This window comes from Portunus trituberculatus, chromosome 38, assembly GCF_017591435.1.
Source record: "Portunus trituberculatus isolate SZX2019 chromosome 38, ASM1759143v1, whole genome shotgun sequence".
Taxonomy (NCBI): domain Eukaryota; kingdom Metazoa; phylum Arthropoda; class Malacostraca; order Decapoda; family Portunidae; genus Portunus; species Portunus trituberculatus.
Genome location: NC_059292.1, coordinates 17,936,063 through 17,955,880, shown reverse-complemented (window position 1 = coordinate 17,955,880; position 19,818 = coordinate 17,936,063). Strand labels below are relative to the sequence as shown.

The 19,818-nt window shown below is 40.0% G+C and overlaps 2 protein-coding genes across 3 annotated transcripts in view; both read right to left on the bottom strand.

Annotated features, from left to right (window-relative positions):
• LOC123514971 (vacuolar protein sorting-associated protein 54-like) overlaps positions 1 to 19,818 on the bottom strand; it is a 250,921-nt gene that overhangs the window by 194,933 nt on the left and 36,170 nt on the right. The window lies entirely within an intron of this gene.
• LOC123514882 lies at positions 10,399 to 11,700 on the bottom strand. Its single transcript, XM_045273141.1, has 2 exons — positions 10,856 to 11,700; positions 10,399 to 10,735 (listed from the first exon to the last, which is right to left on the bottom strand). The coding sequence occupies exons 1-2, from the start codon at positions 11,698 to 11,700 to the stop codon at positions 10,399 to 10,401; spliced, it is 1,182 nt and encodes a 393-aa protein (XP_045129076.1).

The window sequence follows — 19,818 nt, the reverse complement described above, 5'->3', positions numbered from 1 at the left end:
CTTTTCCATTCTACTGGCACTGTTCCATTTTCTATTGAGCATTTTATGATGTTGTATATAGGACTTGCTAGTTCTTCCTACATTCTTTCAGTATTCTGCCTGAGACTTCATCCGGTCCCATTGCCTTCTCTTCATCCAGTTCCTTCATTAACTCTTTTATTTCAAGCTTGGTTACTTTAATCTCTTTCATATAGATTGTCTCTCTATTACCCTGTGGCCTCTCAAATTTGGATTCTTTAGTAAAGACCTCCTGGAATTTTTATTTAATAGTTCTGCCATACTTTTGGGTCTTCCACCATCCAGTTCTCTCCTTTTAACCTTTCTATTGTTTCTTTTGCCTAATTTTTCCATTTATGAATCTATAGAACAATTTTGGTTGCTCCTTACATTTTTCGACAATATCTTTTCAAGTTCTTTTCCTCTTCCTTCCTCACCTTAACATATTCATTTCTCGCTGCCTTGAAGTTTTCCTTGTTTGTTGGATTCCTATTTCTCCTCCACCTTTTCCATGCTCCATCTCTTTTCTCCTTTGCCCTAGCACACCTTGCATTAAACCAATCTTTCTTTCCTTCTTCTTTTGGTCTATATTTTGGGACATATTCCCTGACTCCTGTTTTGTAAATTTCCAAAAATAAGTTATATTTGTCTTGCATTGTCTCTGAGTTTTCCATCTCCTCCCAGTCTACGTTTTAAAATAGTTCTTGAGATTCTCAATATCAGCCTTTCTGTAATTTAATCGGTCTCCTTTGTATGAATCGTCTCCATCTTCCTTTCCTTTTTCTATATCTATTTCTAATATTGCATGGTCACTCTTCCCCAATGGGCACTTATATCTTATATTGTCATTTATTTGTATACCCTTGTAAAACTAGGTCCAATCTCTGACTCTCGTTTCCTCTGAATCTTGTGTATTCCTTTACTCTCTGGTCCATCATATTGTCTATCATTAGGTTTAAGAATCTTTCTCCCCAGGCTTCTTCCCCATACCACTTTCATAATTTTCCCAGTCCACTTCTTTACAGTTGAAATCTCCTACTAATATCACTTTTCTCCTTTCTTTAACGATTCTCATTAGACTCCTTATTGTGTCATCTATCATGTCTTTATATTCTTGATTGGTCCATGAATTTGTTTTTGGTGGCACATATGTTACAATGATTGTTAACTCTTTTTTATTAATATGCATCTTAATATACAATACTTCTGCTTTTCCTTCCCCACATTCCACTTGGTTGATCACTATCTCCTTCCTTAACATTATCATGACTCCTCCTCCTCCTTTTCCCACTCTGTCTCTTCTCCATACATTATACCTATTATCCAAATCTCTTATGATTGCCTCATTTAGTTTTGTTTCAGCCAGACATACAATATCTGGATTTTCTTTCCTTATGTAATCTCTTAATTTTAATTTACTTGATAAAACCCCGTCTGTGTTCGTATACATCATTTTTAGTCTTTTGCCTTTATCATTTTTAGTTAAACTTGTTCCACTTTTTTCTCTTCCTTCTCGTGTGTGTGTGTGTGTGTGTGTGTGTGTATTTACCTAATTGTATTTACCTAATTGTAACATACGGGAAAAGAGCTATGCTCGTGTTGTCCCGTCTCCATATCTATTAATGTCCAGCTTTTTCTTAAAATCATGAATATTCCTTGCGTTGACCACTTCCACGTCTAAACTATTCCATGCTTCCACCCTTCTATGAGGAAGCTATATTTTTCACATCTCTCCTATAAGTGGCCATTTTAGTTTTTCCCATGCCCTCTCGACATTCTTCCATTCCACATACACAGATCTTCCCTATCCATTTTTCCATGCCAATCATCACTCTGTATATTGCTATCAGGTCTCCCCTTTCTCTTCTGTTTTCCAGGGTTGGAAGTTGCATTCTTTTCAGTCTGTCTTCATAAGTCAAATCTCTTAAGTCAGGCACCATTTTCGTTGCAGCCCTCTGTACTTTCTCTAGTTTCCTTATGTGTTTCTTTAAGTTCGGAGCCCACTGTATTGTTGCATATTCAAGCCTCGGTCTTATCATTGCAGTAATTATTTTCTTCATCATTTCTTCATCTAGATATCTGAACGCCACTCTTATGTTCCTCAATAAGTTCAATACTTCTCCAATTATTTTGTTTATATGTCTCTCTGGCGATAGGTCATTGGTAATTGTCACCCCAAGGTCTTTTCTTCATGACTGGTTTTATGTCTTCATTTCCTATCTTGTACATACTCCTGATTCTTCTTTCACTCTTGCCAAACTCTATTTTCTTGCATTTTGTCGTGTTGAACTCCATTTGCCATGTACAGCTCCATTTCCATATTCTGTCCAAGTCTTCCTGGAGTAGTTCGCAATCTTTGTCACATCTCACTTTTCTTAACAATTTTGCATCGTCTGCAAATAGGCTCACATAACTGGACACCCCATCCACCATGTCATTTATGTAGACTGAACATTACTGGTGCCAACACTGATCCCTGTGGAACTCCACTCTCCACCAATCCCCATTCTGATGGTCTGTCCTTAATTATTGTTCTCATTTCTCTTCCTACCAAAAGTCTTCCATCCATTTTAGTAAACTGCCATGCACTCCTCCTACCATTTCAAGTTTCCAGATCAGTCTCTGGTGTGGTACCTTATCAAAGGCCTTTTTTAAATCCAGATATATTCCATCAGCCCAACCATCTCTTTCCTGTATTACATCTATCACCCTCGAATAGTAACATATCAGGTTTGTCGTGCATGAACGCCCTTTCCTAAAACCAAATTGACACTCACAAAGTATGTCATTTTCTCCAAGAAGTCTGTCCATCTAGTCTTCACCACCCTCTCACACATCTTAGCTACCACACTTGTAAGTGACACTGGTCTATAGTTCAATGGGTCTCTCTTGTTACCTGATTTATAGATTGGGACAATGTTAGCTCTTTTCCAGTCTTGGGGCACTACACCTTCCCTTAATGAGGCATCAATTACTTCACAAACTTTTTCTGCCAATTGCTCCCTGCATTCTCTTAAAATCCATCCTGATACCCCATCAGGTCCCACAGCTTTTCTCACTTCTAAACTCCCCATCATGTTCTTGATCTCCTCCACAGTTACTTGAAACTCCTTCATAATCCCTTTCTGTTCCATTACCAGTGGTTTGTCAAAAGCAGTCTCCTTTGTGAATACCTTCCGAAAGCATCCATTCATAGCCTCTGCCATTTCCTGGGATCTTCACTGCATACTCCATTTACTTCTAAACTTTCAATACTTTCTCTATTTTTGATGTTGTTGTTCACATGTCTGTAAAAAGCCTTGGTTGGTCTTTACATTTATCAATTATATCCTTTTCTTGTTTCTTTCTTTCTTCTCTTCTAATCAACACATATTCATTTCTTGCTCTTTTGTAACTTTCCCACTGCTTAATCCGTCTTTTCCTTCTCCACCTCTTCCATGCATCCTCTTTTCTTGTTCTAGCCTTTTCACATCTATCGTTAAACCAGTCCTGCTTTCCAACTTCTCTATGTTGTCTTATTGGTACAAATTTTTCTCACCTTCTTTGTATATTTTTATAAATTCCTTCCACTTTTCATTTGCTCCTTAGCACTCTTGAATTTCATCCAATTTGTCTCTTGAAAGAATTTCTTTAGGTTTCCAAAATCTGTCTTGGCATAATTCCATCTTCCCACTTTATATTCTTCATTTCTTCTAGATTTCTCTTCATCTATCACCTTGAACTCCAAAACTGCATGATCACTCTTTGCTAAAGGGCACTCCACCCTCATCTCCTCAATGACCATTGGCTCTGTACTAAAGACCAAGTCCAGTCTTGACGATGCTCCTCTCCTCCAAACCTAGTATCTTCTTTGACCCACTGAGTTAACACATTTTCCATTGCCAGTGTCAATAGTGTATTTCCCATGTTGTCTCTGATCCTTCCATTGACCAGTCCTCCCAACACACCTCTTTACAATTAAAATCTCCCATCATTATAGTTCGTTCACAGCCACCCAACATTTCTTCCAGACATGTTCCTGTATCACTTATCATTTCTTCATATTCCTGTACTGACCATGCATTTGTCTTAGGTGGTACGTACACCACTATGTAGTGCCTCTTTTTTCCTTCATTAGTTTCTGCTCTGATCTTTAGCACTTCTGCCTTTCCCATACCTTTTTTCACTTGATCCACCTTTATATCTTTTTTAACCAGCAACATCACTCCTCCTCCCATCTTACCTACTCTATTTCTTTTCCAAACGTTATATTTCCCTTCTCCAACCTTCATCAGGTCTTCTCCTCTCTCAGTTTTGTTTCAGTAAGACCCACAATATCTGGGTTCTTGTCCCTCAAGTAATCGTTGAGTTCTAAAATCCCGATATCACTCCATTTATAAATATCACCACACATCTCTTTTTGTCTACAGTTTCCCTCACCAATGTCTCATTTGACTTAATGTCAAATGTGTGTGTGTGTGTGTGTGTGTGTGTGTGTGTTGGGGAGTCCTGTTATCTGTGTGGGTGGTCCAGCTGGTGTACGCTCGACGCCGGTGACGTGATTGGCTGGCGGCGAATGATGTTGGAGGCCTTCCTTTCTATTTGTTTCCCTTTATCAGACATCAGTAAATGTTTTATGTTATGAAATGTGTTTTGTATCATACTTAAAATGATTTTATAAAGTGTGACATAAGTATTGTGGACTGTATACATATTATGTGGGGTACAGTACAGTACAATCACTCAAACTTCTCAGTGTATGTGGATGGTGGAATACCCTATATAAAATAGTGAAGTCACCTACACAAATACAAGTTGACAAGTAGGAAAAGAGCAATCATCACATATGGGCAGCCATAATGGCTGGAAAGACCCATGCCACTCCTCCCATAGTCTGGCAAATCTTCAAGAAAAAAAAAAAGCCTACGTAACTCTTGTGTGGTGTGGTGAGGAAGTACACAGTGGACTGGTGATAGTAGCAATCCCTGTAAGATGTTATGACAGTACTACAAAGAGATATAGTAAGTTGGGGTTAGTTTAGTGGGGTTTACATAGTACCCTCAAGATTTTAATCTTACTTTCAGCCTTACTATCTTACAATCCGGAAAATCCTAGAATCCGGAATGCCTGAACCCCCATGACTTCCGGATTTCAGGATTTTACTGTATATATACAGGCAAACCCCGTTTAACGAAGGTTCACACAACGAAATTTCGCTACAACGAAGGTTTCATTTTACTACCATCTGCTCATTTAAAGAACACCAAACTCGCTTTAACGAAGTTTTATCCAGGTAATTTTTTTCCAAATTTGAAAGCCTCACCATATCACGCAAGCTGACAGGCTTTTGAATACACCAGGAGCTGCTGGTACTAAGGACTGCCTCAGGAAAAATCCTATGACACCTATAGAATAAAGATCAAGATCAAGATGAAGCCTCTCATGGACAAGTATCAAGATCAAGATCAAGATCAAGACAACACACGCAACACTCACTCTCCAGTCAAAACATAACAGCGTCAGCAGCAGCTTGTCTTTCCTAGCTCAACTTACAACCAAAACGTCCTGCAATTGGCCTAGTGTTCGTAAGAAGACCGGTTAGTGTCTTTCCCGTTTCACTCTTCCTCCCTTCATAAAGTTAAGATCATCAACATTATAAAGTTACGTACATAAATACTTTAGTGTACATTATAATGACTTAAATTAAACTACCTAAATGTTTAACTTCATAATTTTTACTTTCATTAAACATTTTACTGTACTATGATGCACTCTCACTTTGCTTACTCTCAATGGAAGTTCAAATCAGGGGTTAAACTTGTTATAATCGGTTCACGTAACGAAGTTTCGCTTAACAAAGTGTTTTTTAGGAACGTAACCCCTTCGTTAAATGGGGGTTGCCTGTATATATATATATATATATATATATATATATATATATATATATATATATATATATATATACAGTAAAGTCCCGGGTTACGTCGGTCTCGAGTTACGTCAAACTCGTAGTTACGTCAGTCCACTATAAGGCAATTTAAGATTAAAAGAATTAAAAATTTATAAATCGTAAAGTGCGGGATTTATTGTTATTGTTGGTGGTTGCCCGCCACACCGCCCACCTCACACTTGAATACACCATCGACCCTGGCAAGAGTGTTATCCTACTTCTACGTTTACTGACTCAAGTTCTTAGTATCTTGCTCAATGGCACCAAAGAGAAAACTTCTTAGTGACAGCAGTGATGCTAAGAAAAGGAAAACCATTATGCTACAAGAAAAAGAGGACATAATTAAAAGACATGAGAAGGGAGGCAGCAGCTATGTGTGAGGGAGGGAAGAAGAAAATGGGAGGTTGACGACCTTGAGGGCTCGCACACCCATCACAACAATAACAACTCCGGAGCCTTTGCCACACGACACTCGCAGCTGACTTGCACCGTCTGCGCCTGTCTGCTGATCCCTATTGCCCTTTCCTATTGCATTTCCTGCCCCGCTGCCCACGCTTCTACTCCCACCGCACTGCACTACGCTCTCAGCTGTCCGCCCTGTGGGCATCACAACATTCGACCTGCCCACCCTCCTGGCGGCCTCAGGCGTCCACCCCTCTCGGCAACCTGCAGTCCTTCACGTTCGTGGCCCTAATCAACAACAAAAACAAGCTTGTGTTTCATATTCCTATATAGTTGTAAATAATATAACAATATAACCTTTAACTTACCTGAATGACCATAAACAATGATTGGTTGAAAACTCGATAATATGCTTTGAAATGTACGGAAACTCGTTACGTACAAAATGGACTTACGTCATGTTTCAGGAACGTAACTCTGACGTAAACCGAGATCTTACTGTATATATATATATATATATATATATATATATATATATATATATATATATATATATATATATACAGATTTATATACAGGTAGCTCTTGATTTACACGTGTTTAATTTACACGTTTTTGTTAATACGCAACAGAAAAAATATCACAATCAATTAAATTTACGCGATTGGCTTACTTATACGCGATTTTGCCCAACCGTATTTTCAAACTGAGCATCAGACGCAATTTCAAACTGCGCACCAGAGAGTTCCACAGCTGGCCGATAGGTGGGAGCTCCACTGCCATGGACGCACTCTTTTGTTACACAGTGATGCAAAAAAAAATATCCAAGAAAAAGTGCCAGACCACCATGCTGCAGTTTTTCAAGAATACACCAGTGGAAGCTGTAGTACTAAAAGAGGATGTGGACGATCCCATGGAAGCGGAGGAAGCAGAGAAAGCACAGGTGGATGATGACGTCCTTGACTAGGAGGTGGACAGCAACAGCGTGTGCTTGTGAGGAGTGAATTAAGACATTGGCGTCCTGCGTTTATTTTTCAATAGTGTTTACATTTATACTGTGGGGTTATTTTTGATAAGTGGATTTTTGATAAAGTGGAAAAGCTCAGAGGGAGATTGTGAATGACTGTGGTGTGAGTGGTGAAGGCAGTGATGCAGTGAGTGTTGTGTTTATGTATTCTTTGTTTTGTTGTTTTCTCTTATTATTTTTTGCTTTCTCTTATTATTTCTTGCTTTTCACTTTACTTTAAATACACTTCTAGTATTTAGAATGGTAAATAATAAAAACATGTTAATTTAGCCAGATGGAAAAGCTTAGAGGAAGATGGTGACTGACTGTGGTGTGAGTGGTGAAGACAGTGATGCAGTGTGTTTTGTTTACATATTCTTTGTTTTGTTGTTTTCTCTTATGTTTTGCTTTGTCTTATTATTTCTTGCTTTTCCCTTTACTTTAGATATACTTCCAGTATTTAGAATGGTAAATAATAAAAACATGTTAATTTAGCCAAATAAATAGAGTATTTTGTACAAATTTTTTTGGACCACATCCTGCATCCTCCCTATAATCTCTTGTTTCTTTTGAGAATTACAAGTTTATTTTACGCAAATTTTGATATACACGATGCCTCTTGGAACACATCTATCGCATAAATTGAGTTACCTGTATACAGTGGAGACTCAATACTCGAACGTCTAAATACTCGAACTTTTCAATACTCGAATGCAAAAGTTCAATTTAATACTCGAAAAAATACCTGATAGTCGAAAGGTCCACACCCGTGGTTGTACACAAAGGCTCCTTGGCGTCCCCTCTCCCCCTCCGCCATTTGTGACCTGTGCTGCCACTGTCATCAGAATAACATTCTCCTGCATTCTATCTATAGTTTTTCATTTATAAACTTACATTAACACCAACCAAAGGCTTATTAGAGGTGAAAATATCTGGTACTCAAACGGCAGCAAATTTGGTCGTTCACAAAGCTCTGTCATCTCCCTTCTCGCAACTGCCACTGTACCGTTTTGATGCCATATTACTGGTAATACTGGTATAACCATATTAGCGGTATACAGGTATTACCATAATACCTCCCTCCTCCTCCCCACCCTTCTCCCCTCCTCTTCTAAGTTATCCATTACCAGCCTTCACATACGGTATGTACAAAACAAAATTGTAAAAAAAAATACATTGAAATTTTTATAAACTTCAGGTTTTGCTATGATTGGAACGAATTACCTGATTTATAGGTATCAATAGTCGAACTTTTTAATACTCGAACAGCCACTTGGAACGAATTAAGTTCGAGTATTGAGTCTCCACTTTATATATATATATATATATATATATATATATATATATATATATATATATATATATATATATATATATATATATATATATATATATATATATATATATATATATATATATATATATATATATATATATATATATATATATACACACACACACACACACACACACACACACACATTATATATATACAGGGTGATTCACGAGTTTCTCTGGAAAATTTAACTACTGCAAGTTTACACAATTCTAAGCAGAAAATATTCTATAAGTATAGGTGTTTTCTGCAATGATTAACAAGTGGGAGGAATTTTAGATTTCAATCCAGACGGGATGATAGCCACCAGCAAGCAGCTGGCTCCCGGCACCCCCTCGTGACCTTGAAACCACTTGGTTGCCAAGTTGCTGATTTCTCTTAATTTTTACTAGCATTTTTTCAATCTAAATTAAAGTTTTTTTTTTTTAATTATTACCAAGTATGTGATCAGTTGTTCTAGGGAACTATGCCACTTTTTCATGGAGTAGGCTTTGAGGACACCTAAAGCCTATTCCATGAAAAAGTGGCATAGTTCCCTAGAACAATTGATCACATACTTGATGATAAAAAAAAAAATAAAATAAAATAACTAATTCAGACTGAAAGAATGCCAGTAAAAATTCAGAGAAATCAGCAACTTGGCAACTAAGTGGTTTCAAGGTCGCGAGGTGGGTGGCGGGAGCCAGCAGCTTGCTGGTGGCTGTCCTCCCGTCTGGATTGAAATCTAAAATTCCTCCTTCTTGTTAACCATTATAGAAAACACCTATACTTATAGAGTATTTTCTGCTTAGAATTTTGTAAATTTGCAGTAGCTAAATTTTCCAGAGAAACTTGAATATATATATATATATATATATATATATATATATATATATATATATATATATATATATATATTATACATATATATTTATACATATATATATTTATACATGTATATATTTATATATATATATATATATATATATATATATATATATATATATATATATATATATATATATATATATATATATATATATATATATATATATATATATATATATATATATATATATATATATATATATATATATATATACAGTACTACGCCAACATATCCGGATTATAACAGCCAAGGCCCCATCGGATATGCGAAATATCCGGATACACGGAATTTCCTCTCCCAACCCCTTATAAATTGAGAAAAGACATGTACATAACCCAAATGGGTAAAAAAACAATGACTGAAAGCACATTAAATGTAAAATATGGAACAAAAAATGGTACATAAGCAGTACAAGGAGATGGTTGGAATGTACACACAACAGTAAAGGCGGCGTCACACTAACACTTTTCCGCCAACTTTCGTCGCCGGTCATCGTCACACACAAGCTCACTACCGCCTCTGTCACATTTGTCAACTGTAAACAACCATGGCAGCCCCTTCACCCCCAGCAAGTCGTTGCTATTTTTTCATTGCTATTTTTGGCCTTTGTTGTTCTCTATGAGAAACTCTTCAAACAGCTTTGTCCACTCATAAACGACAGAAATGGTTAAAAACGACGGAAATCGTCTAAGACGATGGAAAAAGTGCTAGTGTGACGCCGCCTTTGGTGTGGGTTGTAGGCATACTCCAGCCATGCTAGAATGACGAAGAACACTACAAACTCGCCAATAGCGTCATCATTACTCGAGTTGTTGGCGAGTGAGAGCAGCTGGGGCCGGATCCAAGAAGCAGGTTGTTGTCTATGTTGGTACGAATAACCTCCATACCAACCTCCCGTTCTCATAGCAATCCTCATCAAATGGCATCCGCAAAGATTCATTGGGCAGCTCCACCAGATCCGGGAACCACTCTCTTTGAGGCCAGAAGGGGGCGATCTGCACTAGCTTGGTTCCTGTTGAGCTGCGCAGTTTGTTGATCACCCTCCAGATGACATGAAAGGGGGGAAATGCATAAAGCTCCATGTTGTCCCAGGAGAAGAGGAACACATCTGTGGCCACCGCCATCGGGTCGTAGAAAGGAGACACAAAGTTGGGGAGCCTGTAGTTCAGGCGGGTGGCGAACAGGTCCAACCAGCGGCTGACCCCAGAGTTCCCAGAGACAGTCGCACACCTGCTGGTGCAGCACCCATTTCGTCGAAATTATCTGTTTCTTCCTGCTGAGACAGTCTGCCACCACATTGTTCTCCCCCGGGCAAACTGAGTAAGGATGGTGACATTCTTGTTCTCTGCCCAAAGTAATGTTTGCTGAGCTTCCTGATTGAGCTTGACAGATCTTGTGCCCCCTGCTTTCTTGATGTAAGAGATGGCCGTAGTGTTGTCTGAAAGAATGGCAACCGTCCGGCCTTGGAGGACCTCCTCGAATGCCTGAAGACCCAGTCTTATCACCCGTAACTCCAGAAGAGTGATATGCTCCCCTTGATCCCGCAATGGCCAAGTCCCACTTGCCGCCGCGTCTAGGATGGAGGCATCCCACCCCTCTAGAGAAGCATCCGTGTACAGAAAAAGTTCTGGGTTCTGTATCTCCAGCGAGTGACCCTGAAGTAGGTTCCCCACATCGGACCACCACTGTAGGTCTTCCAGAACCGCAAGAGATAAGGGAACTGGGTGAGAACTGGTGTTCATTTGCCTGTTCCAGCAATTAGACAACTGGAACTGAAGGCTTTTCATCCTGCGTCGCCCTCCTGGGACTAGCTGTGTCAGGGATGACAGATGGCCGAGTAGGACAAGCCACACTTGTGCTGGTGGGCAAGGCCAACTCCCAAAGTACTCGATGGTCTCCAGCAACTGAGTGACTCTGTCCTGTGATGGGAAAACCTTCAAAATCGTTGAGTGAATCTCCATCCCCAGAAAATTGATCGTCTGTGTTGGTTTGAACTCCAACTTGCCCCGATTGATGGAAATGTTGACAGCCTCGCACAGATGTAGGAGTGCTGCCCTTGACCTCAGTGCTTCTTGTTTGGAGGACGCTAGTAGAAGCCAGTCGTCTAAGTACCGGATCAGCCGTATACCCTGGCGATGTAAAACCGCTGAAACTAGAGCCATCACTCTCATAAAGACCTGCGGCGCTGTCGACAGACCGAAACACAAGACTGAACTGAAGGGACTGATCTCCCTAGACAAAGAGCAGATATTTCCTGCTGTCCTGATGGATTGGAATCTGAAAGTATGTGTCTTGCAGATCGACCGACAGCATCCAATCTCCTTTCTGGACTGCCGCCATCACCGATGTACAGTGATACCTTGAGATACGGTCGTCCTAACTTACGATTATTTTGAGATACGACATGAAATATTCGAAAATTTATGCCCCAACATACAACGAAAAATTTGAGATACGATGAACGATAATAATTATTGTAGAAGCGAACCCTAGATAGCAAAATCTGCGGTCGGCTGCCGCCCGCTCAGTTTGTTTGTTGACGCCTCATTGTTCAAACACGTGTTATTCATTGTGTTTGTTCTCATTTTTCGTCTTATTTTGGATATATGTACTTTATTTTGTTATTAACCATGGGTCCCAAAGCTAAAGACAAAGCTAGTGAAAAGAAAAACCTAAGAAAATGATCACGATGGAAGCAAAACATGAAATTATCACAAAGTATGAGCGTGGCATTCGTATCATCGACTTGGCAAAAGAGTATGGCCGCAATCCTTCTACAATATCCACAATCATCAAGCAGAAGGAAGAGATCAAGAAGCTGCAACCTTCCAAAGGCGTCACCATTATTTCCAAGCTATGTACTGATAAACATGATGAGATAGAACGGCTACTTTTAATATGAATTAAGGAGAAGCAATTGGCTGGTGACTCTGTTTCTGAAGCGATCATCTGTGAGAAGGCTAGCACCATTTTCCAAGACCTTAAGCGTGAAGCAGCCGAGACGGAGGGAGAATCATCGCAGGGTGGCCAAGGGAGTGATGAGTTCAAAGCCAGCCGTGGATGGTTTGACAATTTTAAGAAACGAAGTGGCATTCCTTTTGTCATTCGTCATGGAGAGGCATCGAGTGCTGATATTAAGGGAGCTGAAAATTTCATTAAGAAATTTGAAAAACTCATTTGTGAAGAAGGATACCTGCCGTAACAAGTATTCAATTGTGACGAAACAGGATTGTTTTGGAAGAAAATGCCTAGGCGTACGTTTATCACGGCAGAAGAAAAAAGTCTACCCGGTCACAAGCCTATGAAAGATAGGCTAACGCTTGCCCTTTGTGCCAACGCTAGCGGCGATTTCAAATTGAAACCGTTACTAGTTTACCACTCAGAAAATCCAAAGGCGTTCAAAGCTCATAAAGTGATTAAAGAAAGATTACAAGTTCTGTGGTGTGCAAATAGTAAAGCATGGGTGACACGTCAGTTTTTCATTGAATGGATGAACACAGTTTTTGCTCCTTCAGTCAAGAAATACTTGACCGATAATGGTCTGCCACTTAAGTATGTCCTCCTCTTGGATAATGCCCCCAGTCACCCCCATGGCCTTGCAGATAACCTTTTAGATGAATTTAAATTCATTAAAGTTGTCTATCTGCCAGCCAACACAACATCTATCCTCCAGCCCATGGATCAACAGGTGATATCCAACTTTAAGAAACTTTTCATGAAGCATCTTTTCAAACGTTGCTTTGAAGTTACTGAAAATACGAACCTAACATTGAGGGAGTTTTGGAAGCAACATTACAACATTGTGATCTGTGTTATAGATATTGCCTGGCAAGGTGTTACCAAAAGAACATTGAACTCAGCTTGGAAAAAATTATGGCCAGATGTTGTTTTAGAGCAAGACTTTGAGGGATTTGATCCTGTTGCGGAGATTGTATCTATTGGTCACTCTATGGGCTTAGAGGTAGACGAGGCAGATGTTGCTGAACTCGTTGAGGAGCACGCTGAAGAACTCATGACGGAGGAGCTGAAGGAGTTACACAAGATTTCCCACAAAGAGGTAATGCAAGAACTCAGCAGTGAGGAGGATGTTGAGCAGGAGGAGGATCTAACTTCACGTGAAATTCGTGATATCCTAGGCAAGTGGCAGGAAGTGTCAGATTTTGTGGAAAAAAGACACCCTGATAAATTGTCTACAGGCAGAGCGAGTGTCTTATATAATGATATGTGTCTCACATTCTTTCGTAACATTCTAAAAAGGAGGCAGAAACAAACCTCTCTTGATCGTTACTTTGTGAAGGCCTCAGTTAGTGAAAGTCAAGGTGAGGCCAAAAGGGCCAGACGTGAGAGTGCTGAAACTGATGAAAGTGAGGCCAAAAAGGCCAGACATGAAAGTGATGATTAGGTGATGATTACATAAGAAAAAGAAAAAAAAAAAAAAATTTTAAAGCCAACCCCCAAAAAAACATTAAGAATAAGTTTAGCATTAGAAATAAGTTTAGCAATGTTTTTGTGTTTACGTACATTACATACGTATAAATCCTTCTCCTCCTCCTCCCCCTGCAGGCCGCAGCTCACCGTCACTGTGGTATGTAAAATTCCTTTCTTTTTTTATTGATTTTATTAACATTTATCATATTAATGTGTTTTTTTTATCATTATGTGTGTTATTACTCGTTTATTTATATACAAATTGTGTATATTATATGTAATTTAACTGTGTTTTGGGGTGGTTTCATAGCGCTAGAACGCATTAATTCATATTACATGTATTTATATGGGAAATATTGATTTGACATACAATTTTTTTTACATACAACGATGGTTATAGAATGAATTAAAATCGTATCTCAAGGTACCACTGTATAGGTCTCCATGCGGAACTTGATCTTGTGGATGAACTGATTTAAGAATGAGAGATCTATAACGGGATGAAACCCGCCCGGGGATGCCGACTCTACCGCGCCTTTCCTTAGTACAGATTGTACTTCCTCTTCCAAGGCCCTGCCTCTCACTGAGTTGGGAGAATAATTCCCAAAGTGAATTGGAAAATTTGACAGTGGAGGACAACTGACAAAGGGAATGCGATAACCTTTCCTGAGTAATTCCACAATCCAAGGTTCTGCCCCTTTGTCTTGCCATACCTCCCAATTCTGTGAGAGACAAGCTGCCACTTGTGAGGTCAAGGGAGGAGGCTCCTACTTCCGAAAACCTGACTTGCTCAGGCCAGCGGTGTGATGTCCCCGCTGCGCAAGAGATGAAACAGGATGGCTCGGCTTAGAGAACGAAGCAGGCTGTCTTTGAGATGGTCTATAACCTGAAGTAGAAGGCCTGTTAGCAGGGTGAACAGACAAAGACGAAGCAGGTGGTTGTGGGCGTTTCCTGAGAGCGGCCGCAGCAGCTTCTTGAAAGGACTTGGTGGCCTGTGTCTCAGAGTGCCTCTTTGCCTGCATCACCTTCTCTTCCTCAAAGAGTAAAGGGGAGTCCACCGAAGACTGAAGGAGGGAGCGCTTATCGGAGACTGAGAAGGAGGAAGGGAGAGTCTTCAACACCGCTTGTCTCCTAAAGATCAAAATATTGGACAGCACCATGGTAGTCTCTCTTGAGGCGCTCTGCATGGCCTGCTGCATGCTGGAGACTGCCTGTGCCATCAGTGTCTCTGTTGGGTACCGAATCACCCAATCTCACCAGCCTAGAGAAAGCTCTGAAAACCCAAAATTGGAAATTCTGGATCTCCCGTATCCCGCACACCGCTTCCTCTAAGTGGAGCAAGTCTGGGCCAGAGCAAGGGGGCAAACGTCCGAGGAATTCCGAGGAAGGAAGGGCGCCAAGGAGGGATTGACGACTGACCCCTTCCCCTTCTGGTCGTCATCACTGACTACGTATGCCTTCCGCTTGCCTCGTCATGTGTAAGGGAGTGTAGCTGAGGACCCAGCACGCAGGCAATCAGAGACACACCTGTCCATGAACCGGGCCGAGTTCAGGAGAGGTCGAGACCACTGGAAGGGTGTGAACGAGTCCCTCCCTTTCTGCTGCAGGAAATCCTCTTGGCCCGGGCCTGGGGAGCGCTCACGGAAGTCCTCGCGCACACCCTTAGACTCCAGGAACTGGTCGTACATGAAGTTTGCCAGTGTGAGAAAGTCTGAGGAGTCCCGTTCTGGTTGCTAAACATCCTCCCCAGCCGATGAGTCCTGTGAACACCCATCTGATCCTTGCCATGCGTTGCGATGTGGTTGTGGCGAGCTCACTTCATCTCCCAACCAACTCTCATGCAGAACCTCCTGCTCTGCTGTGAGGGTGACTGTTCCTTGGCAGAAGAAGCACCTTCCATCACGAGAAATCTCCAGAAGAAGCTGGAAAAAACAAAGCGATTCAGGGACAAGACGTCCGTACTCTCCTATCGCAGAAAAGAGAATGGCATGGTGGCTGCCTGCGCAGGCAGACGTGGGATGGGGGCGGGGGAATGGGGAGGCTTCCCGTTTTCTTTGTAACCCGTCGCTCGCCTTAAATACCAGTCGAGTTGTTGAGGGGTTAGTTATTTTCTATTTCTGCGATTAGGACAAAGTCCAGGTCCCATATCCACGAAACTGTCTTAGGCCGATGCGAGTTAAGTCTAAAATCGTACTTAGCTTAGGGTCAACGGTTTAGGGCCGTCGAAAGTTGTCATGCTTAGATCGCTTTTGATGTACTGTACTTCGCGCGCTAGAACACATTGCTTACAAAATATCGACATTGGTGATATTGAAGAAATCATGATTATACTAGCATTTTCTTTGTCTTTTATTTATATAATTTCATAATACAAGTATCGGGTAAGTAACATAGAATAAAAGTAAATATTTTCGAAGAAAAATATAATGCATTAAAATGTATTCCCGTTGGTAACGAGCAAACACTCCAAGCAGCTACACACAAGCTCTTCAAAGAGGTTCCCGCGTTTTCCAGCCAGCAGTGTACGAGTATTTCGCCTTTTCTAGCCATCACTTATCCACCAACTGTATCAGGTAAGGCTTTAATGTGTTAGAAACAGTACTTAATATTACTTTATAGGAGAAGTTTAAGGTATTAGTTACATTACTAGCATACCACATGGTGCACCTAGAGCTCATTCCAGCTAACTTGAAAACATTTTATATTTGTCCATGTGTCACAAATTAAAACTCTTCCCACTTCTATGTGTAGTAAAATCAAAATATGGCACCCAGCATTTTATTATTATTATTTTTTCAATTAAAGTTTATTGCTGTAAGGGCTGCAGACCAGTGATCCTATCCCCACTATGATAGGCCCAAGTATTTACTTACTTGGAAGGCAATAGACATATTAGATTTATAGATTAAGTAAGGTATTGTAAGGTTAGGTTACCTTTACTTAGGTAAGGTTAGGGTGAGCGGGTTTGACCTACTGGTCTCACTACACAGGGCTTCCCTCACAAGATTGGTCACAAATAAAATACCTTCACGGTCCAATCTGTACCTCTTGATGAGTTCAGCATCATTAAGCTCATGCAAAACGGCCCTTCTACGATGATTTCTTCCTGGCTGATATGGTTGTTGCTCTCGTGGCGCTGCCATGTTGTTTGTTTACATCCAGCTCCGTCGTCCATAGCGCTACTAAAACAGGGTCACCCCAGTCCTAGCGCTAAGCACGATGTTAGGGCTGACGAAAAATTATAAGTGCGTTTTCTGGCAAGTTAGGCACGATGCCCGCCATTTTGGTTTGCTAAGGACGATGCTATCGGCCTAAGACAGTTTCGTGGATATGGGCCCAGACTCTATTCCTAAGTCATATGGAACAGGTAATGCGACAAACAGTGAATTGCGAGCCAATTTTATGAAAATATAATGACGGGATATAAAGATGTATTAACCCTTATGTTCCGGTGATTAAACTATTTTCCAATATCCCATGACGGGTAAAAATGGTAAACCTAGAAATTGTCAGAAGACTGTTTGAATACTAATAATTATTTTCTCTGTTATTCTGAATACAATGATGTACTTTCTAGCTCGATGTGATCTCTGAAAGTTTAGTTATTGCCTTATCAAGGATTCCTCCTCTGCCTGCTGTGTGATCCGTCAAGCAGAAACAGCTCGGTGAGCGATGAAACCGCGCAAACACACACACACTCTCGCTCTTGGAAGAGAAATTGTACACTTCCAATGAGAGAGAGAAAGAGAGAGAGAGAGAGAGAGAGAGAGTATTCTTTCACCCCTTTTCATATCAAGTTTCAAGCAAATAACATGTAGGTATCATATCTCCCTCTCTCTCTCTCTCTCTCTCTCTCTCTCTCTCTCTCTCTCTCTCTCTCACACACACACACACGCCCCCTTGATCGTCTTCCCAGAACACAAGAGGCACGCCTGCGTCTCCGTGAGCCACTCTGGGTTCTCAATACGATGTTTGGAGTCTGTTCTCCATCACCACTAACTCTGTTTTCTCTCTGTTCTGAGAAAACAGGTGGATCCTCTGAATCATTTTCCAAGTCTTCACTACTGCTGTCTTCGCTTTCTTCAGTTTCTTCCTCATAATCACTGTCACTGTAGTCAGGCTCAGAAGCACTGCTAAATAAAAATTATCTGTCTTGTTCCATGGTGAGTTATGAACTGAGACGTCCCTTCACTCTTATCAGGGTGCTTTCAACATGGCTGGTCGCTGGGGTTGCCAAGTGTCACCTTCAGAATGGGACAATAGTTTCGTTACCCCTAAATATACAGAGCTAATGGAAACACTACGGGTGGAAAAAGAAGCCAGATACTTCCACTCGCCATCTGACTCGAGAAACCACGCGTGGAGCTCAAACATGAGGTGCGAAAATTCTTGATTACGGGAACGATCGCCATCGCTACAGACGCACTGATGCAATCATTCATATACGATCGCCAAAACATAAGGGTTAATGTATAAATATATTATGTTGAGTTGAAGATGCTACCATGTGCTGAGTAGTAGTTGAGTTGAGTTGGTAACACTGTTGTAACAGTGCTAGTTCATTCAATTGAAGGTTGCTGGATAGATCCTAACTCACCTTACATTTTCTTTTCTCACCACCTTAAAGTTACTTATCTCACCCCAATTTTTTTTTTCTCTCTGTGGGTTAATTGAATAAAAAGTAGTGGAATTTTTTAAGTGATAAGGTGAGAAAAAAAGCAAAATATGTATATTAAATGTTCAATCACATGTGTAATGCAAAGCCAACTTCCAATTGAGGACAATATTGTTGTAAAGTTGTGTTGGATAACATCATATTAGTTGCCCAATGTTGTAGGTACAAGAAATTATATGTGAGTTGTAGTATATGTAGATACCAGGTTAAGGTGTTAGGCCATTGATAAAGATAAGAGACGAAATTAAGAACATCAGTAAATGCTAAAATAAGAAGTAAATTAACGTCATTATGCTATTATTGTGGATATGGTTACTGAAAACAACTAGGTTAAAATATAAAAAAAGTACTTTCGAGATGTTATACATATCATTAGGAAATATAAATAGCTAAGGAAGGGCAGTAAGTTGATGAATGTTACTGACAATGATATGAAAGATAGTGATCAGTAATACCATTTAATGTGAGGTTTGATATTCAGCAACATGGGGTACATTTATGTCAAGAATATAATAAGTGGGTTGCAATATTGTGTGTGAGGAAAGTTTAGGAAGGAAAATATTAGGAGGAACTAGATACATATCTATACTGCGTGAGGGAATAGGTGTGAGGAAAATATGTATCTAGGAAGAAAATGATATGAGGATGGATATTTAGATTAGAAAATATATGTTGATATTTGCTAAGAGGTCATTCATAATGAGTTGAGGAAAACACACATTAAGGAAAACAATGTAAGGATTAAGTCACGGAAAATATACATCTAGGAAGAAAACGATGCGAGGATAGATATATAGATTAGAAAAAAATATATTAATCTTTGTTATGAGGTAATTCATATTGAGTGAGGAAAATATATATCAAGGTAAATAATATGGGGACTGAGTCAGACTGTAGGAATTCATATGTCAGGAAGGAGAACATATAATATTGCACTAATAATTATTGACAAGATCATTATATTTCAGTTTGACATGTGAAAAGTATTTAAAATTCATGAGGTTAAGATCTTATATATAGAAAGAAGTAGAAATGATATTGCAGAGCCATGGTGATGTCATTTCTGGAACCACACTAATGATGTTAACAGCAGAGTAAATATGACACATATATGTGTAGGATTGAAACAAGTGTAAGCATGAAGGTTGATATAGAGTGAGGAAAAGACAGAGTAAGC